At 34.9% G+C, this 23,797-nt stretch overlaps 2 protein-coding genes across 5 annotated transcripts in view; both read left to right on the top strand.

Moving 5' to 3' along the window:
* Positions 1-22,173, top strand: part of ZNF566 (zinc finger protein 566) — a 37,781-nt gene extending 15,608 nt beyond the window's left edge. For all 4 annotated transcript variants that reach the window (XM_072769513.1, XM_072769432.1, XM_072769291.1 and 1 more), the window contains one exon: positions 11,904-22,173. In XM_072769513.1, the coding sequence (XP_072625614.1) occupies positions 11,984-12,928 (945 nt within the window). In that variant the 5' untranslated portion in view covers positions 11,904-11,983 and the 3' untranslated portion in view covers positions 12,929-22,173. The remainder of the gene's footprint in view (positions 1-11,903) is intronic.
* The window catches only part of LOC140609709 (uncharacterized), a 118,914-nt gene that overhangs the window by 5,054 nt on the left and 90,063 nt on the right, over positions 1-23,797 (top strand). The window lies entirely within an intron of this gene.

Genomic DNA, 23,797 nt, shown 5'->3' with positions numbered 1-23,797 from the left:
GTCCTATTGTCTCTGACTTGTCCACTACTAAATTTTATCCTTTTTATCCATTACTATCCTTATTTTCTCAGTCAATTTTTATGGACTTTAAGAAATAAAAACATCCGTTTACTCATTTCAAGAAGGTGCTTTTACTTTTTAATTTTAATTTGCATTGGCGTCTTCCATATGTATTTTCAATTGTCTGTAGCTCTGTAGTGATTATTGTCATTTCTCATTTTAGAAAAATAACAATCCTCTACAAATTTTATAATACTTGGGGGTTTTTTTGTAAATTTTCAGTAATTTATACGATTTAAATCCATTTTAAGGGTCTTTTGCAGTACGGTATAAATTGAGAATCTAAATCAATTAACCTCCCCCCAACACACACTTTTTAGCACCATATCATCATTTAGCTGATTTCATCATTGTTTTATCTACCTGTTCAGTAGTAAGTTCTGATTTATGCTGGTTTGTATTTCAGGGCCTCTTTTTCTATTTGTTTTATCCATCTGTCCAATATGCCTAGCAGAAGTTAGTATATTGTCATTCTTCTTATTAGAAATTATCACAAATAATGTAACAAAAATGCAGGTGGGCATTCCACCAGTTATGAAATGAAGTTTCATGGAACCCTCACTCAGGTCAAGAACTACAGCACTACCAGCACAGATCTCTTTGTGTCTATAATATCTTTGTATCCTTTCATAGTTTTACTATCTAAGAGTGCCATCCACGATATATAGTTTAGTTTTACTTGAGTTTGAATTTTATATATATGGAATCATACTATATATATATCCTTTTATGTCTTTTTTGTGGAGCATTTTGCTTTTAAGATTCATACATACTGTTACTTGTAGTTAGACTTGATTCATTCCATTATACGAATATACTGCAGTTTATTTAACAGTTCTGCTATTCATAGACATTTAGGTTGTTTCCAGTTTTTGACAATTATAAACAGCTACTATGAACATTTTCTTGTGTTAGTAGTAGGAGAGAAGGGAGTGGATCAGAAGACATCATGTCTTCAGCTGCCAATTTTTCAACTTTTCTTTAATGTCTATACTAGCTTATAATCTCACCAGCAGTATATGAGAACTTTGATTATTTCATGTTTCCTGTTTAACATATAGTATTGTCACGCTTGGATTTTTTCCAATTGGTGAGCGTATAATATAGTTCAATATGGTTTTAATTTGCATTTCCTTTTTTATTGATGAGTTTAACACATTTCATATCATTATTGGTTTCTTGAAATTCTTCTTTAGTGCATTGCCTATTCAGGTCTTTTTAAAATGTCTTTCTGTTAGATTGTCTCTCTTTCGTAATGACATGTAAAGATTCTTTATATATTTTGCTTATAAGTACATCCAGTTTTCTAAAATTGTCAATTTCTTCTGAAATGTCTTAACCCTCTTTATGGTTTCATTTTGTGAACAGAAGTTCTTATTTTTAATCAAATTTATCAGTCTTTTGTGCTTCACACTCACTGGATCTTATGTAAGAAATTCTTCCTCAGCTTATTTTTGAATCTTATATAAACAGAATCACATTAACCACTTTTTTGTCCACTTTAAGAAGTCTTTGCTCACCATATGACCATGAACAGAACATATTCTCCTATGATTGTTGTTCCTTTATAATCTTTTCCCTTAATGGACTAAAAGTTTTACTATGATGTATTCAAGTTGTTTTTGGTTTTTTTTTGTTTTTTTTTTTTACCTATATTCCTCATATTTTTCTTCTGGTAGTATTTTTCAATAGAAAAGCTTTGGCAGCCATCTCTTCTGATGTTACCTGCTACTGTTAACTTTTTTTCTCTTATTATTCTTTTAGACATTAAAACATATAGATCATTGTTAGTATCTTTTTTTTTTCAATTTATACTGCCTTTACATGCAATTCCTTGGCTTATTTTGTATTGTTTCACTAATAAATTCTCTAGCTATGACCATTTGACTCTCCAACCTATCCATTAAGTTTTGTATTTTTTTTTTTTTTAAAGATTTTATTTTATTTACTCATGAGAGATACAGAGCGAGTGAGAGAGAGGCAGAGACACAGGCAGAGGGAGAAGCAGGCTCCATGCAGGGAGCCCGACGTGGGACTCGATCCCGGGTCTCCAGGATCACACTCTGAGCTGCAGGGGGCACTAAACCGCTGCGCCACCGGGGCTGCCCGAGTTTTGTATTTAAAAAAATAAGTATATTTATTTTTAAAAATTCTGTATAGAAAAGGGGCCTTTGGGTAGCAGTCAGTTAGGTATCTGACTCTTGGTTTCATCTGAGGTCATGATCTCTCAGTGTCCTGGATCAAGCCCCATATTGGGCTCTGAGCTCAGTGAAGTTTGCTGAAGTTTCTCTCTCTCTCTCAAATAAATAAATAATCTTAAAAAAATACCATATACACAATAGGCTATATATAACATAATGAACATAAAATTATAAGATAATAATGTATAAATCTCTAGACTTGCATATGCAAGAGATTTGCTAGGAAATATACCTAGGAATGTAATTGTTGGGTCTTGGCATACATACTTACCCAGCTTTACTAGGTAATACCAAACCATTTTCCAAGTGTTTGTATCACTCTTTCCCTGTAATTGATACTGAAAGATTTTTTTCATTTTTTAATCATCTGATGAGTATAAAATCTTATTTCATTTTTTTAAAATAAATTTTCTGGGACACCTGGGTGGCTTAGTGATTGAGCATCTGCCTTTGGCTTAGGTCGTGATACCAGGATTGAGTTCCATATCAGGCTCCCCATAGGGAACCTGCTTCTCCCTTTGCCTCTGTGTGTCTCATGAATAAATAAAATCTTTAAAAAAAAAAAAAAAATCTTTTAAAAAATAATAATAAAATAAAAATAAATTAAATTTTCCTGGTTACTATTAAAGATGGTTGCCTTTCTTTATTTGGCCATTAGTGTTTCTTCTGTGTGATGCCATTTTGATCATTTTTGTATTAGGCTATTTGTCTTTTTCCTAAGATTGTAGGAATTTCTTACTTTTTTTGTGTATACTATTTTTTTTTAAGATTGATTGATTGATTGATTGATGCATGCTAGACATAGAGAGAGAGGCAGAGACACAGGAGGAGGGAGAAGCAGGCTCCATGTCGGGAGCCCGACACGGGACTCGATCCTGGGACTCCAGGATCACGCCCTGGGCCAAAGGCAGGTCCCAAACCGCTGAGCCACCCAGGGATACCCTGTGGATACTAATTTTTGGTCAATAACATATTTTGTAGAAATCTTTTTCAATTGTAGGTTCTTTATTCACTTTATAATATCTTTTGATGAACAATACACTATGTTAGCATGGTTAAATTATATGATTCTAATATAAGTTATATACAGTTTATAAGACAGTCTAGTTTTTTGCTATATGCTTCCTATCTTTAGGTCTTTTTTTTAATCCTTTTTTCTCTTCAAAGATTTTATTTTTTAGTAATCTCTATACTCAACATGGGACTCAAATTCACATCCCCTGAGATCAGGAGTCATATGTTCTACTGACTGAGCTAGCCAGGCTCCCCCATATCTTTGAATCTTAAACCCTTTCCTAGCCCAATGTTCCCAATTTTCATTCAAGAATTTTTATGTTTTGACTTATTAAAGCCCTATTAACATACCCATAATTGATTTTTATAGATGGTCTGAGGTAGAGATCAGTTGTAATTTTCTTCCTGTATAAAAATCAAATTATCAAAAAAAAAATCAAATTATCAAGAAAAAAAAAACATTATCTTTTCCCCATTGGATGAAAAGTCCATTTGCCACTGATCCACCAGGCCACATATTCCTTCTGCATATATTAAAATTCTATGTATATACAGGTCTCTCTTGTCACATTGGCCTTTTTATCTGTCTCTCCTAATTAGTCTTACTTTTATAAAAAGTCCTGATCTCTGACAAGATAGAACCCACTACCTTTTCTTTCAGAAGTGTTTGGTTATACTTTGTCTTCCATGTAAATTTAAAAATTTACATTAAGTAAAGTTTCATTAAAAATTTTTTTTTGGGAAAAAAAAAAAAATTTTTTTTGGGGGGGTGGCTGGGTGGCTCAGTCTGTTAAGCATCTGACTTGATTTCGGCTCAGGTCATAATCTCAGAATTGTGAGACTAAGTCCCATTGAGTGTGGAGTTGGCTTAAAATTCTCTCTCCTACTCCTTTTGCCCCTTTCCTCCTCTTAAACAGTTTTCTTTTTCAACATGCATCTATGAATAAAACTTGCAACAAAGTGAATGTAGAGGGAATGTACTTACAACATAATAAAGGCCATATATGACAAACCCATAGCTAACATATTCACCTAAAAGCTTTTTTTCTAAGATGAGTAAGATAAGGATGCCTACCCATGCCACTCTTATTAGCATAGTACCAGAAGTCTTAGAATAATTAGGCAAGAAAAAAGGCATCCAAATTAGAAAGGAAAAAATAAAACTTTCTCTATTTGCAAATGACATGATATTTATATAGAAAACTCTAAAGATGCCACCAAAAAACTGTTAAAATTAATAAATGAATTCAGTGCAGGCCCAGGATACAAAATCAATATACAAAAGAGTCAGTTGCATTTCTTTATGCTAATAATCAACACTCAGAAAGAAATGAAGATAATCCCATGTACAACTACATGAAAAAGAATAAAACTCCTAGGAATAAATGTAACTAAAGAGGTGAAAGACCTGTACACTGAAAACTATAAAACATAAAAGATTGAAATGATACAAACAGATATTTGTGTTCATAGAGTCAAAGAATTAATGTTAAATTATCCATATTACCCGAAGCAAGTTGCAGATTCGATGAAATCCCTATCAAAATTCCAATGGCAGTTTTCAGAGAAATAGAACAATCATAAAGTTGTATAGAACCACAAAAGAACCAAATAGCCAAAACAAACTTGAGAAAGAACAAAGCTGGAACCATCACACTTCCTCATTTCAGACTATATTAAAAGCTATCAAAATGAAAACAGTATGGTATTGGTATAAAAACAGACACATCAATCAATGGAACCAAATGGCCCAGAAATAAACCAACATACATATGATTAATTAATTTATGACACAGGAGCCAAGAATATACAGTGTGAAAGGACCTCTTCAATAAATGGTTTTGAGGAAACTGGACAGCAAGAATGAAACTAGACTGTTATCTTACACCATATATAAAAATCAGCTCAAAATGGATTAAGGTCCAGAACATAAGACTAAACCACAAACCTAGAAAGAAATGTAGGCAGTATGCTCCTGCATCCTTGATACCAGTTTTGGCAATAATTTTTTGCATTTGATACCGAAAGCAAAGGCAAGAAAAGTAAAAATAAACTAGTAGGACTACATCAAACCCAAAATCTGCACAGCAAAGGAAATTGTCATTTTGTTGACCTACAAAATGGAAGAAAATATTTGCAGATCATATATCTGATAAGGGGGAAATATCTAAAATACATATACAGAACCCCTAAACTCCATAGCAAAAAACCTAGTTAAGAAATAGGAGATAAAAAAAGAAACTTGGAAATTTTAGAACTAAAAAATATAATGGCAAAATTCTTTTTATAATGGCCAAAGTTTTTAAAACTCACTGGATAAGCTCAATAAAATGGAGGTAATGGAAAAGTTGGTGAATTTGAAGGTAAATCAAAATTAGTTCACATAAAATAATGGAGAGAATAAATATTGAAAACCTGAAAATAGAGTTTCAGAGACACCTGAGACAACAGAGGTTTAACATTTTATCAAAGTCCCAGAAGGCGAAAGTTTGGGACTGAAAAAAGTATTGTAAGAAATGGCTTACCAAATTCAGTGAAAGATATGCCAATTCAAGAAGCTCAAGAATCCCAAACAAGATAAACACAAATCCATACCAGACACATCATAATCAAATTGCTGAAAATGGATGACCAAAAAACAATGAAAGAACCATAGGAAAAATAATGCATTCCTTATAGGGAAACAATTACTTGAATGACTGGGTTTCTCTTATTTTTTGTAAACCATAGAGGCCAGAAGATAGTGGAACAATATTTTATTGTGCTAAAGAATTGTTAATCTAGAATTTCAAATTCCACAAAAATCTATCAGGAATGAAAGTAAAATTAAGAAAAGCAATACTTGGTAACTGAGACCAGAGGATCCCTGTGGGACCAGGCAGTAGTGGGGAGACTGGCCAATGAGAAAGAATTTATACCATCTTAAAGGACTTAAAGTACTTGTTAAGTCTAGGAGACAGCTGTCCTATGAGAATGCAAGCCAGTGTTTCCAGATAGTGTTGTCTTTCAAGGAAGTCAGAAATCCAGATTTTTATCGTAAATCTGATATCTCACGCCTGATAACTAATTCAAAACTTCGGAGAACTGTTGGGGGCAACATCAAACATAAATGCATGAGTAGGATATGTCCTGACTCATCAGGTTTCTACTTCTATGGAGTTTTCTCTTTTTTTGAACCTCAGAAATTCTACCAAGATGGATCTGCTTAAAACTCCATAAATTCTGCTCAACACAGAAGGGAACTCTCTAATTACTAAGCATTTTGTTCATCCCTGGAAATTTGTTTTATTGTTATATCTTCATCACTGCCGAATTATCCTTCCAGAATTCATATTTTATGTTTATTTTCTTTTTTTTTTTAAGATTTTATTTATAGAACCACAAAAGAACCAAATAGCCAAAACAAACTTGAGAAAGAACAAAGCTGGAACCATCATACTTCCTCATTTCATACTATATTAAAAGCTATCAAAATTAAAACAGTATGGTATTGGTATAAAAACAGACACATCAATCAATGGAACCAAATGGCCCAGAAATAAACTAACATACATATGATTAATTAATTTATGACACAGGAGCCAAGAATATTCATGAGACACACACACAGAGGCAGAGACACAGGCAGAGGAGGAAGCAGGCTGCATGCAGGGAGCCCAGCGTGGGACTAGATCCCCGGTTTCCAGGATCACACCCTGGGCTGCAGGCAGCACCAAACCGCTGCGCCACCAGGGCTGCCCTATGTTTATTTTCTATATAATATTCCTTCCCCATGACTCCCACCACTTTTTTGTCACCATTTCTGTCCTTCCTCTGAGAATTTTTTTCACGATTTCTAGTTTTAATGATAATTGACTTTTCATGGTGGAATTTTTAGATTAAAATTTAGCACACACCTTCCTTTATCCTCTAAACATAATTATGTCATGACTTCTAAATTATTGTTCAATTCACTTAATGACTATGTAAAACAGCTTTCATTGCTGAGCTCTGTAATCACATTTCACTTGTATGATTTGTTCTTTTCCATGCAATTAATCCTTGTTAAGTTTTTAATTTTAATTCCAGTATTTTCAACATACATGTTATATTATTTGTAAGTGTCTAATATAGTGATCAATAATTAATCCTTGTCTTAATTGAGAATTGCTTAGTTTTCTGAGTAGCTCTCATAAATTTAACTCTTCAGACACATCAGGTAACTGGTTTATTTTTTTTAAGAGATATGTCTCCTCTAACCCTCTGTTCTTCTGCCCTAATTGAGACTGTTACATAGCTATCATCTTAGAATTTCTCTTCATTATCATTGATTCCCTTCACCATGCTCCTTTGAATTTATTTTGATTCTCTTCTGTATTTGGATGCCTCAGATACATTTGTATACCCCAACTCTTGGGTCTCTTGCCTTTCTCTTTCTGGGTCTATTCCTTTGTTATTCTGAGGCACATGTTCCAGAAGCAATCAAGGAAAGTATGCAAGAAAAGTAAATAGAACGTGTATTTTATGAATCATTCTATGTCTGAAAATGTTTTCACTTCACACTCATTTTTCATTGATATTTGACTGGAAATATAATTTTAGGTTGAAAAACTTAACTTCAAAAATTTGAAGGCATTGCTCTATGGATTTTTAAAATCTAGCATCTAGTGTTGTTGAGAAATCCAAAACACATTCAGGTTCTTAATTCTTTTCTGTGATCTATTTAATCTCTTTGGAAGCTTTTAGAATTTATTCTTTATTTATAATGTCTAATATTTCAAGTTGAGGTATTATGATGTTGATTTTTATTCTTTCATTTGTCTGGACACTGAGACATTTCATTCTGGAAACAAAATATCTGAAATTTCTTGTATTATTTTCTTGATTATTTATTCCCCATTATCTTCTCTGTTCTCTGTATTTTTAACTTTGAATGTTCAGTTTTTCTTTCCAGTGCCTGGCACCATGTCTGACACATAGTATGGGCTCATTAAATTTTTTGAACGATTAAACGCTTATAATTCAGATCTTGAATTTCTTGTCTTAGCTCTAGAATTTTTTCTATTTTTATATTTTTTGTTGTACTTTCTGTGAGATTTTAGTAAGTTCTAATTCTCATTCTTTTAATTTTTAAAAGATTTTATTTATTTACTCATGAGAGACAGAGAGAGGCAGAGACATAGGCAGAGGGAGAAGAACGCTCCCTGTGGGGAACCTGATGTGGGACTCAATCCCAGGACCCCAGGATCAGGACCTGAGCCAAAGGCAGATGCTTAACCACTGAGCCACTCATGTCCCTCATTAATTTTTGTAAAGGATGTTTTTCTCTGAATATTTTTTCTGACATTATTCTTTTATGAGATTATATATTTTAGAAGCATTCTTCTGAATTTTAAATTTTTTCTCCATTGTCTCTCTTTCCTGAGTTTTTCCCTTTGTTCATTTTAATCTCATGTTTAAGATTGTTCATTTTAATCTCTCATGTTAAGATTTTCCTGAAATTGCTAGTTATTCAAGGTTTTCTGCTCATATAAAACTGTGGTAGTAAAAAGCTGATCTGAGCTTATTTGTATCCAAGGATGTGCAGATTTATTGGTGGTAGTCACTGTAGAGTGATCTACCTAGAAGAATTCTTTGACTGACATCACCTATCTGATCTTTTCTCTTGGGCTGGTTTTCTCTGGAATGGAATCCTGTACTTTCTTTCCTGGGAATCAATAAAATGAGCTTGGCTGCCAGATTCTGAAAGTTTGCTGAGGATATCAGCTGGGGAATCAGCCTGCTCTATGGGGTAGGTTTGAGAACCTGAGGTCTGTCTGTTTCTTTTTTTTTTTTTTTTTTTTTTAAATTTTATTTATTTATGATAGGCACACAGTGAGAGAGAGAGAGAGAGAGAGAGAGAGAGAGGAGGTAAAGACACAGGTAGAGGGAGAAACAGGCTCCATGCACCGGGAGCCCGACGTGGGATTCGATCCCAGGTATCCAGGATCGCGCCCTGGGCCAAAGGCAGGCGCTAAACCACTGCGCCACCCAGGGATCCCGGTCTGTCTGTTTCTTAAAGATTTTCAATTGATCTTCCTTTTTGCAGCCCCTCATATACCCTGCTTTCAAAGGTACCTGTTGATTGCAATTTTTGGAAATAACTGAATTGTGCAGTGGGACCAATATGCAACCTAGGTTTCAGAGTGTTCATGGTTAACACATTATTACCATTACTTCTACTGTAGTTTCCAAAATTTTGTTGCTGCTTTTTCCTCTTCTATTTTTTGTCCCTGTGGAGTTTCTTCTTTTGTTTAATCTCGTCACTATCACTTTAGTGGGGCTTCTTGAAGGAACAATAGTAAATGTGTATATTCACTGTGTGAATTTTTTAAGACTTCTTTTATTAAGGACTATATATTCAAATACTTGTTAATCGAGTCAGTTAATAAATATTTGTTGATCTTCCAGTATGTAACAGATACTGTGCTTAAAGTTGGATACACGTTGATGAAAACAATAGACATTTTACTTTTAAAATGAAGTAAACACGAAGACCTTAACACCTATTCAGGGAAAATGATATTAAGCGAACAAATAAATATGTAATTATGAATTGTGAAGATACTGATAAGGAAAAGAAGAGAGTGCTAAAAGTGTAATTAATTACAAAGAGGGTATAATCTGGTCATGGGATCAGAGAAGGCCTGAAAAAGTATGACCTTTAGAGATTTAGAAAATGGGCAATAGTTATCAAGGCCAAGAGTGGAAAATCCATCTACTAGACACAAAGAAAAATTTCTGAGAAGACCTGAAGAGGAATTAAAACCTGGGAGCATTTGAAGAACTGCAAAATAGGGCAGTGTGGATAGAGCTTAGTAACCAAAAGGGAGCATAGCTTGAGATTTGTTGGAAGAGGCAGGCAGCAACTAGATCATTCAGAGCTTTGTAGACCATGTTCAGCAGATTGGCTTTTATTGTAAGAGAAACATCATAAGGGATGGATTCCGGATTGCAAACCTGAAGCAGGGAACCTAGGGAAAGAAAGAGGTTGCCCTGATAGTTCAAGAGATGTATTAGATATTGTATTTAAGATAGGAAGAGTTTCAAGATATATTTAGAACTAATATTAGGCAGTATTTGCTGACTAATTATATGAGAGAAAAGATGGTATTAGAATTTCACTTTTTTGGTTTGATGCTTACCCACCATAGTGTGGTCTTCAAAACACTTCACTTGCAAAAACAAAACAAAACAAAACAAACAAACAAAAAAAGCACTTCACTTGCCTAGTAGCCTCATTTTTGTGTAGAAATTCTTTTGAACTATCTCTAAAATACTAAGCACTTACTTTATGCCAAATACTTTTTATATATTCTTTATAATCCTTATAATAAGTGTTACTACTTCTATTGTATAAACAGAGAATTGAGAACTTAGGAAAATGAACTACTTTGGCCAAGAAAACAAAGCTTATAATTAACTTGAGTGTGAGTTCAAAATTGACTGAATCTGGTAATTCTGAGTTTTCAGTACAAAACACTGCCTTTATATTCTCTTCTTTCTCTTTAAGCCTACAAATGCCCTTCCTGTCAGTTCTTCATCACTGTCATAGTGCTTATGTGCTTGTTAAGTCCTCTTCTCTTCTAAGATCAGCATCACAGAATTCCAAGCCAAAAAGTATTTTCATCAAACCCCAGATATATTCCATATTTAGTCACAAAAGAATCCTCACTATCTACCACTCATACTAGATTCATTCATTTTCCCATCTGGATTGCTACCCTCTATTTCTTTATCATTTGTTAAAGAGACGCTGGGCCTCCATTTACAAAATCTAGACCAGTACTGTCCAATAGAACTTTCAGTGATAATGGAAATGTCCTATGTTTGTCATTTCCAAAATGGTAGTCACTAGCCACAATTGGCTATTGAACACTGGAAATGTGGACAGTGCCACTGAGGAATTAAATTTGTTTTTTTAATTTAATTTTAATTATGTTAAATTTAAATATACATATATGCTCATGGCTACTGTAATGGACAACATAGATCTAACCAGGGGCTGGCAACATTTTCCTAAAGGACCAAATAATAAATATTTTAAGTTTGTGGTCATTGTGGTCTCTGTTACAACTACTCACTTCTGCCATTATAGTATAAAAGCAATTATACACAATACATAAACAAATAAATGTAGCTATGTTCCAGTAAATCTTTACTTATAAAAATTGGTACAGTGCTGCAGGCCATATAGTTTGCCAATCCCTGGAATTTTTTCTTAGACATACTCATTTAATCCTGATAATAACTCTGTTTGGGTATGATCATTTCCCTTGTTTTACAGTTCATGCTGGGGGATGCTCCTATAGGTGTGTGTGCATATGCTGTGAGATTTTTTTGTGAGTATTTATGATTAGAGTCATTTTGTATCAAGGGAGATGAGACTAAGTCATCCTTATGTTCAGCAAACTCCCCTAAGTAATTCTGATCAGTAGCAATGTTTGGAAACCAATGACGTACTTACTGCTCTCATCTTACTATATAATCCATCCTGACTCTCTTGTTGTCTGTTTTTTTAAAGTTCAGCTTAATTCTCCCATTTTAACTGAAGTTTTATTTTTCCCAAACAAGAAAAATGTGAGTGATTACTTTCATATTTTCTTTCAGTCCTGGAATCAAGATGTGAGACCAAGAAATTATTTCTGAAGAAGGAAATTTATGAAATAGAGTCAGCGCAGTGGGAGATAATGGAAAGACTTACAAGACATGACCTTCAGTGCTCTAGTTTCAGAGATGATTGGGAATGTAATGGCCAGTTTGAGAAACAACATGGCTCTCAGGAGGGACACTTCAGTCAACTGATATTCACCCATGAAGGCATGTCCACTTTCAGTCAGCATCCATCCTTTACTTTACAGCAAATCATTAATAATAAAGAGAAATACTGTACAACTAAGGAATATAGGAAAACCTTTAGACATGACTCACAAATTAATACACATCAGATAATTCATACCATTGAGAAACCCTATGAATGTAAGGAATGTGGAAAGGCCTTTAGACATCCTTCAAGACTCAGTCATCATCAGAAAATTCATACTGGCAAGAAGCCCTTTGAATGTAAGGAATGTGGGAAAACTTTTATTTGTGGTTCAGACCTTACTCGACATCACAGAATTCACACTGGTGAGAAACCCTATGAATGTAAGGAATGTGGAAAGGCCTTTAGTAGTGGTTCAAACTTCACACGACATCAGAGAATTCACACTGGTGAAAAGCCCTATGAATGTAAAGAATGTGGGAAGGCTTTTAGTAGTGGCTCAAACTTTACTCAACACCAGAGAATTCATACAGGGGAGAAACCCTATGAATGTAAGGAATGTGGCAATGCCTTTAGTCAGAGTTCACAACTTATTAAACATCAGAGAATACATACAGGTGAGAAACCCTATGAATGTAAGGAATGTGAAAAGGCTTTTCGTTCTGGTTCAGACCTTACTCGACATCAGAGAATTCATACTGGTGAGAAGCCCTATGAATGTAAGATATGTGGGAAAGCCTATTCTCAGAGTTCACAACTTATTAGTCATCATAGAATTCATACTGGTGAGAAACCCTATGAATACAGAGAATGTGGAAAGACCTTTAATTATGGCTCACAACTTATTCAACATCAAAATTTGTACTGGTGATAAACCATAGAATATATGAGATCTGGGGGAAGGCTTTTAATTACAGCTCAAAACTATTCAACATAAAAAAAAAACTATTCAACATTAGGGAATTTATCTTGATAATAATCCCTTTAAATAGAATAATGTAGGAACATCTTATTTGTTGACTCCAGCTTATTCAGCCTGGGAAAAATCATGTAGGAGAAACACCCTACAAGTAGAATATATTTTAGAAGCCCATTAATAAAAACGTATTTTTCTTTTGACATCAGATAATACAAGCTAGCAAATACTGAAAGTCACAGCACTTTTGACACCTTTTTAACCTTATTTTAAACCTCAGGATTCATGCTGAAATAACCTAATTTTCATTTCCCCTAATTTGTATATAGTTGCTATATTTTTAATGTTTTAACCCATCTTAAGTTTATGTGACTGTAAAGACCATCTCTTTACATCACGTTCTGTAAAACACTTTTAATATCTGAAAGAAGTGACTTCTTTATTCAAAGATGGCTTATTTTTGTTATTTACAAAACTTAGGCTTTCTTGTAAAAACATTGATAACAACGTTCCACACAGTAACTAGAGATCCTTTCATAGCTTCCTGGTATTTCCTTATGTTGCTGTGATATCATTTTATCAAAATCTTATTGATAGACATTGTAGTTTCCCAGAGTTTTTGCCATTATACACAGTGCCCTAATGGAAATTCTCCCTAAGCATATCTTTGTATCATGTATTTTAATTGCAGAAATAATGCATGAACATATTTTCCTTTTAAAAGATTTAAACATTGCAAAAAAAGGCAAACATACCCTTTGACTACCATCCTTGTATCCATTTCCCTTTTTGAAGGATAGTCATTATCTGTTTAGTATTTATCCTTCCTGAGCATTTTTCTGTGTTTTTATACATATTTGTCTCAGTAGAAATTATAAAATGGGGATAATTATAATACCTACCTCAAAATTTTGTGTGAGGATCAAATTAAGATACATAAAGTGCTTAGAATTGTGCCTGTCATATAATAAATACTCAGTGAATGTTGGTCCTTATTTTACTCCTTGTTATTAGTATTTGTTGAAAAACAACAGTTTCTGCAGAACTTGCTGAACACCAAGCAGGACATGTAATTGAAGAAAGACACACACACTCAGTAATGAATTCAGAAAATTTTCCATTATCACTTATTTCCTACGGAACGTGAAATAATCCTAGGTGTTAGTGGGGATAGTAATGTATGGCATGTGTGGGAAAGACTTTACTCAGACTGGCATCCTTTTTACTATATAATATAATACCTAATATCAAAACAAACAATATAGACAAACATTGTGACACTGATGAAAAAGTGTGGAAAGACAAATAGAATTATGTTTTAAAAATGGATATGCAATGAAACCATATAGTTACTGATTTAAAATGTTAGGGGTGCATTGCTGGCTTAATTAGTGGAGTATGGAACTCTATATCAAGTTTGAGTTTGAGCTCCAAGTTGGGTGTAGAGATTACTGGAAAATCTTTAAAAAAAATTTAAAGACACCTGGTTGGCTCAGTGGTTGAGCATCTGCCTTCGACTCAGGGCATGATCCTCATGAGGAGCCTGCATCTCCCTCTGCCTATGTCTGCCTCTTTCTGTGTCTCTCATGAATAAATAAATACTTTTTAAAAATAAAATGTTAAATACAATGCTGCTTCCTGGTAGATTTGAAAACCTAAAAATCATTTTTAGAAACATAAAAATTACAGTATTGACTCAAAGAACTCTAAAAAGACTTATAAAAACACAGAAAATGAGAAATTTAGTGTAATACAATAACATTACTAGTGACAAAGCACCAAACCAAATTTATTTTTAAAGCAAAACATTATCAAGTATTTGTTTTTTTCTGTTTTGTTTTGTTTTAGAGAGAACATCTCAAACAGGCTCCATACCCAGCTCAAACTCAACTGGGACTCCATCACAACCCTGAGACCATGACCCAAGCTGAAAACTAGAGTTGGACACTTAACTGACTGAGCCACCTGGGTGCTCCTAAAACATTATTGTTTAAGGAACTATTTGTTATACAGTTAGACATCTCATAACATACTCAAATATAACTTGATGTTAGAACAATCTTAGGACACCCAAAAAGGGAAGCTATTTTTTAATATCATCCATGAAGATATATGCAAGCATACTGAAGAAACTAGCAAACTGTAGGTACTATTAATAATAGAAATGAAAAAAAAAATAGAAATGAAACTGGTTGAGCCAGTACCTAAGTGAATACCCAGTGCCCTGTTCCAGATAACTGATGTAAGGAAATGAAGGCCCCATTTTGCCAGCTCTTCTGATTTTGGAGGGAGAAACCAGATTTTGTGTGTGTGATAGCTTTTTTTTTTTTTTTTTTAAGACTTTATGTATTCATTTATGAGAGACACGGGGCGGGGGGGGCGGTGCAGAGACACAGGCAGACGGAGAAGCAGGCTCCGTGCAGGTAGCCTGACCTGGGACTCGATCCCTGGTCTCCAGGATCAGGCCCTGGGCTGAAGGTGGCGCTAAACCGCTGAGCCACCCAAGCTGCCCAGCTCTTGATTATTAAATGGTAGCTCAGATTTTTAAAGACCCCCTGAAGACCAAAGGAGATATGTCAACTGTACAAACAGCCTGTGACTTACTTTTGCCCTGGAGACTAAAGCAGTGAATGTGAGAAGGCTTGCAGGAAGAGGTTTTATTTTTTTATTTTTAAAAAGACTATATTTATTTGAGAGCACAAGCAGGGAGCCCAATTTGGGACTGGATCCCAGGGCCTTTGGATCATGATCAGAGCCAAAGGCAGATGCCTGACCAACTGCCTAACCAGGTGCTCCATCGGAGGAGTTTTTAATAGTGCAAATTCCTTGGTCCCAAGCAAATTTAGGGTTGCAAATGAATGGTACAACACAAAATAATTTATTTTGTTAGAATTTCTTAGTTGTGAATGGGTTTAGATTAAGATATTTCCAGAGATGAAGTAACTAAGCTCCCAAGTGTAAGGATTTTTTTAAGGACTTGATCTAGCCCCAATATTTTAGAATTCTTTATTCTAAACATCATACTAAGATTAAAAATTCGTTATATTTTGTATCTTGCATATCCCATTGTTGAGCTATATACACACTGAAATTTTCAAAAATAGTTAACCTGTGAAGAGGAAAACTAACCCGACCATCACAATTTTGAACTAGCACCAAATATGTTCCTGGCATTATGTATTGTGTTCTAGATGAAAGGTTAGCAGACTTCCCATTAAGGGCCAGGTAGTAAATATTTTAGCCCTGTGAGCCATACTATATTTTAGGAGTTTGCAACTACTCAACTCTGTCATAACTCCTAGATTAAGCATTCTGAAGTTAAGAAAAGGTCCCACATCTTAGCTTTGTTTAGGTTAGATTAGTTTTGAAATAGATCTTTTCTATGCCTCAGTTTTCATGCTTAGCAACCAAATTCCTGCATTGGATGGATACCAGTCTTGGAAGGAAAATCTCCTATATCCATATTTACGGGTCTGTCCTTCCATTCCTCCAACCCTCACTCCCCACTTCCTTTTTCTTAGATCCTATGTTAGAGGGTTAAAAAAACAAAACATTGAGTTATTTGTTACAGGCATATGCCTGTGAAGTATTTTATGATCAATTTTTAAAAAGTGGAGTCGGGTGCATGATGGCTCAGGCAGATGAGCGTCTAACTCTTGATTTCAGCTCAGGTTATGATCTCAGGGTTGTGAGATCAAGCCCTGCAGCCAGCTCCACAATCAGCACAGAATCTACCTGGGATTCTCTCTCTCCCTTTGCCCTTCCTCCACCCCCTACTTTCATGTGGGTGCTCTCTGTCTATAAAATAAATTAATTTTTTAAAAAAGTGGAAGTGAGCAAAATGTCTGCAAATGGGAGAATTAGTAAAAACAGGTATTAGTAAAAACAGGTATTTCACATATTTTCCATTACTATCAAAATGAGGACTGCTAAATAAAATTTTATATTCTTTTATGACCCAGTTTTAAGTCATTGAGTTCCTCATCAAAAATTAGAGGTAATGCATTTGCACCCAAAGCAATGAAGCAATACCAATAAAAAAATCAGTCTTTCGTTATTCCTCACTCTCTTAGCCTGTCCATTTCCTTCTGAGTAATGTTTGAACCTTACGTATATCCTCCATATGGTTCTTTATGCTTAAATATTAACACTTTTAGTATTTATCTAAAAAATCGATGATACCCTTTGTAATGTGTTTTTTAAATTCAACTACATTTTGAATTTCCCTAGTCAGTAAATAATGATTTAGTTTTTTAAATGGTTACATTATATTTCATACCCAAGTGTGCTTCTATCAATACCTAATCAACTATTCCTCCACTGTGATATTTCAGACTATTTCCTCTCTTCCATTTAAAACTAGTGCTTCAATAAACATTCTTATTTTATATTCTTGTCTATTTCATTTCTATAAAATTAGTTTCCAATATTTTCTGTTTCGTAGGATGGTATTGCTTATAGAAACTTTCAGAGGGAAGAGGATAAAGGAATAGAGTGCAGTTTTTCATATATGTGGGTGTGTATACACCCACACAGATTTTAACAATACACCTGGAATTCATCATTATATATGGTGTAATAATATAGGACGTCAGCTCTATTTCCATTCAGAAATAAACCCAATTATGCCAGAAACAACTATTGAACTATTCCTCTTTCTCCTACTAGATTAAAATACTTTTATTATATATTAAATGCTCATTTCTCAGATCTATTTCTGTACTCTGTTTTCCAGCAATCTGTGACTTAAACTTTCTTTAGTAACTTATTACTTGGAAATAGAGATATGTATATTCTTTTTTTTAAGATTTTATTTACTCATGAGAAACACAGAGAGGAGAGAGAGAGAGGCAGAGACACAGGCAGAGGGAGAAGCAGGCTCCATGCAGGGAGCCTGACATGGGACTTGATCCCCGGTCTCCAGGATCACGCCCTGGGCTGAAGGCAGCGCTAAACTACGGAGCCACCCGGGCTGCCCGAGATTTGTATATTCTTAACATAATTTTTACTTGAAAATAAAGACAAATGCTTCTTTATTAAAATTAATTATTTTACCCAGTTCCAATGAAAAATGATTTGGGATTGCTTTTTTTTTTTTTTTTAAGATTCTGTCCATCCATTTGAGGGAGAGAGAGAAAGTGTGAGAGAGAACATGAGGAGAGGGAGAGAGGGAGGTGGAGAGGGAGAGGCAGACTCCCTGCTGAGCCGGGATCGTGGTGTGGGGCTCCATCCAGGACCCTGGGATCATGAGCCAAGCCTAAGGCAGACATCTACCCAACTGAGCTACCCAGGTGCCTCTGGGATTATATTTTGAATTTTATTCGATTTAAATATTACTTAAAAATGAATTCACATTGAATTGAACTTCAGTGAATATTAATACACATGTTTCAAATGTTTTTGACAACTTTTCATCTTTCTGATATCTGTATGATATAGTGCTTCATAATACTTAAGATATGCTAGTAATATTTGAAAACTTAGTATCTTTTATTAGGGTATTGATTATGATAGACTCTTTTGATCTTTATAATCTGTGGATAAAGTTATATCTATCTCACAGTATTTATACCTATTTCACTTTTTTTTTATGTTGTAGACATGAGAACAGTGGCAAGACTTTTTTTTTTTTAAACCATAATTCCTGCATTTTAACAGACTGAAGGGTTGGATTTTCAGGATAATTTCTGTTTTCTGTTTTCATCTCTTATTTGTGTGTTGTAAGAGAAATGATTTATTTCTTTGGTGAAATGTGTTAAAATACATAAATCACCTCCCTTTATGTGACTGAATTTCTCATGTTCCTTGGGGCAGGCTATGATTCTCTATACCTACTCTGCAGGCCCATTCCTCTGCTTGTTATGTCTCCCAATTTCTAGAGTTTAAGTGAAGTATTAAGTTATACATTTTAACTCCAGATTGAAGCTGCCTTTTTCAATAAGGTATTACCAACAAAAATAGTCTATTTCTCAATTAGTCCAGAAATCAGGAAGAGTTATGATTAATTATCACCCACAGTAATTTCTACTATAGCCATCTTTGTTTTATTTCCCATTTTAATGGAAACATATTGGTTACAGTCAATGTTCTATCTTTTTAAAATTTGAGTAGATAAGAAATTCAAAGAATACTGAGTTGTTCATAGAAAATCTTAGTATGCTAAGGAACAAAGATGCAGAGCCCAAAACAAGGCTGCATGTGATGACACAGAACTTGTGAGGTCTCTACTGCTGCTGCTGCCACTACTGGACCAAATCCCCAGCTTACACTACTAACAACATGGGTGGTAGACTCTAGATGTTTCTGCTACTGCCACCTGTGTACATGGGGTTACCCATTGCCCAGGTGGAATTTCCCATCCTTGTTACTTTGTATTGTCACCTTGCTGTTCTGATATGGGTGCGTTTGAGTGCCAAAGCCCAGGTTCCATTCTTGTACCTTAGCTGCTGAAGAGACAGATGCATTTTCAGTTTAATGAGAATCAACCTCGGCTTCTTAAAGATGGGTATTAACCGTAATAGCAGAAGCACATAAATACTGCATAGCCAAATGAGTGACCGATATTCACAAGATGGCATCCCACCAATATACATCATTCTTCCCATAACTGAAAATTAAAACCTCATCTAAAAAGTTTCTCATTTATTCATGAACTGTTTCTCATTCAACCAAAATTGAGTTGGGTGATGTTTATACCTACTCTGTCTGTCAGAATCCTGTGTGGACATTCTATGACTTTTTGTCTAAGTTGTAACAAGCTACATAAAAGGGGAAAAAGAAATGTAATAATAATATATAACTATATATAAATTAGGTAGATGTTCCAGTCTTCCTTTCTATCAATAATAGTTGTGACACATTCCCTTTTAATTACCAAACCGCGAAGTTTTTATGGGTAAAGTTACCCAAACCTTCTTCATAAAAGATCAGAATCTTTGTTGGTTAGCTTTCTTTCAGGTTTTTTTGTTTGGGGTTTTTTGTCTGTTTCTTGTTTGTTTTTACAACTGGAAATGATAGGGATAAGACCCAAGGAAATCTTTGAATTCTATCCATGTTTCATTTGGAAATTTCACATCCCACAAGAGCCAGGATCAATCCAGCCCAGCAAACACTAATCTATTTCTCCCTTATTATCATCCCAGCCTTTGATCTGTTGCCATGGTCATGAGAAACTCCAAATAGCGAAGTTATAGTCTCACTTTACATTTTTTTTTTTTTATTTATGATAGTCACAGAGAGAGAGAGAGAGAGGCAGAGACACAGGCAGAGGGAGAAGCAGGCTCCATGCACCGGGAGCCCGACGTGGGACTCGATCCTGGGTCCCCAGGATCGCGCCCTGGGCCAAAGGCAGGCACCAAACCGCTGGCCACCCAGGGATCCCTCACTTTACATTTTATTGGAATCACTGCTGTGTCTACTGATGAATGTATTCCTTCATTTATCCTCTACATTATTCTTAATCAAAGTTTCAAAATTTGGTAATGTTCTTGATACTTAGGTTTGACTTTATAATCGTCCTTTCAGAGTATGCTGAAAATTTTTTTTATGGTTTATGGTTTCAATATAAGGGGAGAAGAACATGAAAAAAATTAACTACTTCAGACAAGGTAATTATAAGAGCCTCAAACAAGGCACCTCTAATAATACATGTTGTCTTAAAGTTTCCGTTGTGTGCTAGTAGTACAATTACAATGAACATTCTTGTTTATTGTCAACATGATGTAGTTTTACCATCTTCAATTTCAACCTTTTTGTATCCGTAAGTTATAGATGTGTTTTAAAAACACAATATAATTTTTTAATCCAACCTGACAATGTCTTTGTCTTTTAAATAGAGTGCTAGGTCCATTTGTAGTCTGTAATTACTAATATATTTGACTTTAAATATACCATCTTAAATAAATAAATAAATAAATAAATAAATAAATAAATAAATAAATAAATATACCATCTTGGGCAGCCCCGGTGGCTCAGCGGTTTAGCGCCACCTTAGGTCTGGGGTGTGATCCTGGAGACCTGGGATCCAGTCCCCGGTCGGGCTCCCTGCATGGAGCCTGCTTTCTCTCTCTCTCATTCTGTGACTCTCATGAATAAATAATTAAAATCTTTAAATAAATAAATAAACAATCTTAATTTGTGCTTTTCAGGTTATCTTGCCAGTTCTATATTCGTTTCTTCCTTGTTTTATTCAGGATTTTTGAAAATTACCATTTTGTTTTTTACCTCTACTAGCTTAGAAATTCCATAATTTTTAAGCTTTTCTAAAGGCTACCTCAGAAAAACTGTGCATACTAAAACCTATTAAGTTCCAAAACAGTTCATATCTTTACTCATCCCGGTACCACTAGAAAGTATTTAGGGTACTTTAGCTACATTTTTCCATCCACCTCCCAATGTAAATTATTGTTCTCTTATATTTTTATTATCTTTTTTTAAACCAGAAGGACATTACTGTTTTACATAGTCAATGTTCTTTTACATTTTCCCCCATAGTTCCTATATTGTTTTCTATTCCTTTGTCTCTCTGTGATAGATTCTGGGCAATTTATTTTGATCTGTCTTTCAGTCACAGAGTCACCATACAGGTAATGCATTGTTTTGTTTTGCTTTGTTTTTCCCTCACTTGCTTATGTTTGGGGGTTTATCTGTATTAATTTGCTGGGAGTGTCATAACAAACTACCACAGACTTGATGCCCTAAGCAACAGAAATTTGTTTTCTCACAGTTCTGGAGTCTATTAGCCCAAGATCAAGATGTCAACCTGTATTTTCCTGAGGCCTCCCCTCCTTGTCTTGCAGATGGCCACCATCTCACTATATCCTCACATGGCTTTTCCTCCATGCCAGCACATCCCTAGTTTGTCACAGTAAATTGGAATTTCCTTTTCTTATGAGGACACCAGTCAGTTTGGATTAGATGCCACCCTTGTTCTAATTTAATCACCTCTTTAAAGGCCACATCTCCATACATTGTGACATTCTGAGGGACTGGGGGTGAGGGTTTCAACATAAAAATTTTCAGCCCATAAAATTGTCTCATCTAGTTTTGCTTATGTGTTGTTAACAGGGTTTTGGTTTTGCTGTCTGATTGCTCTATTTTATGATTCAAAATTTGTGTTGCTACCACCACTACTTTTCTAGAATCTTTGTTAACCAGCATTAGAGGTAAAATTTACATCCAATAAAATTCACAAATTTCAAGTGTATGATTTAATGAGTTTTGATAAATGTATACAATCATGTAATTGTTATCACAATCATGATATAGAACGTTTCCAACACTTCCAATAGTTCCTTCATGCCATTTTGTAGTCAATCCTCTCTGTCAATCCTTGGTAGCCACTGACCTACTTTCTGTCCACAATAGTTTCACCTTTACTAGAATTTCATATAGAAGGAATTATATAGTATGTAATCTTTTATGTAAATCTTCTTACATTATTACATAATTATATAATTCTTAATTCTTTTGAGATTCACTCATGTTGTTCTGTGTATTAGAAGCTTACTCTTGGGATCCCTGGGTGGTGCAGCGGTTTGGCGCCTGCCTTTGGCCCAGGGCACGATCCTGGAGACCCAGGATCCAATCCCACGTCGGGCACCCGGTGCATGGAGCCTGCTTCTCCCTCTGCCTGTGTCTCTGCCTCTCTCTCTCTCTCTGTGTGTGACTATCATAAATAATAAATAAAAATTAAAAAAAAAAGAAGCTTACTCTTTTTTTCTTAATATTGCATTATATGGATATACTTTCATTTGTCTAATCTGTTCTCCAGTTAGACATTGGTGGTTTCTAGTTTTTTGTGCAGTGTGAATAAAGCTACTATGCACATTCAACTACAACTTTTTGTTTAAGCAGGTATTGAATTCTCTTGGGTAAATATTTAGAAGAGTCACATCTGAGTTATTCACTGAGTATATATTTAACTTTATAAGAAACTGCTGTTGGGGCACCTGGATGGCTCAGTCTGTTAAGCGTCTGCCTTCGGCTCAGGTCATGATCCTGGAGTCCTGAGATTGAGCCCTTTGTTATTGGGCTCTCTGCTCACCAGAGTCTGCTTCTTCCTCTCCCTCTACCCCTCTCACCTGCTCATGCTCTCTCTTTCTTGGTCTCTCTCAAATAAATAAATAAATAAATAAATAAATAAATAAATAAATAAGTAAGTAAGTAAGTAAGTAAGTAAGTAAGTAAGTAAATAAAATCTTGTTTTAAAAAAGGAATTCAAGGGCAGCCCGGGTGGCTCAGCGGTTTAGCGCCACCTTCAGCGCAGGGCGTGATCCTGGAGACCCGGGATTGAGTCCCACATCGGGCTCCCTGCATGGAGCCTGCTTCTCCCTCTGCCTGTGTCTCTGCCTCTCTCTCTCTCTGTGTCTCTCATGAATAAATAAATAAAATCTTTAAAAATAAATAAAAATAAATAAATAAAGGAATTCAAAAAAAATAAAATAAAATAAAATAAAATAGGGAACCCTGGGTGGCGCAGCGGTTTAGCGCCTGCCTTTGGCCCAGGGCGCAATCCTGGAGACCCGGGATCGAATCCCACGTCGGGCTCCCGGTGCATGGAGCCTGCTTCTCCCTCTGCCTATGTCTCTGCCTCTCTCTCTCTCTGTGTGACTATCATAAATAAATAAAAATTTAAAAAAAATAAATAAAATAAAATAAAAAAGGAATTCAAGGTTGACAAATGAATAAAAAAAGATGCTCAAGTTATAAGTTTTAGTTATATATCAATTATAACAGAAAAATGGGGGACGCCTGGGTGGCTCAGTGGTTGGGCATCTGCCTTTGGCTCAGGTTGTGATCCCGAGGTCCTAGGATTGAGTCCAT

Source organism: Canis lupus, chromosome 1, assembly GCF_048164855.1.
Source record: "Canis lupus baileyi chromosome 1, mCanLup2.hap1, whole genome shotgun sequence".
Taxonomy (NCBI): domain Eukaryota; kingdom Metazoa; phylum Chordata; class Mammalia; order Carnivora; family Canidae; genus Canis; species Canis lupus.
Note: the sequence above shows the minus strand (reverse complement) of the source record. Positions and strands in the feature narration are given on the sequence as shown.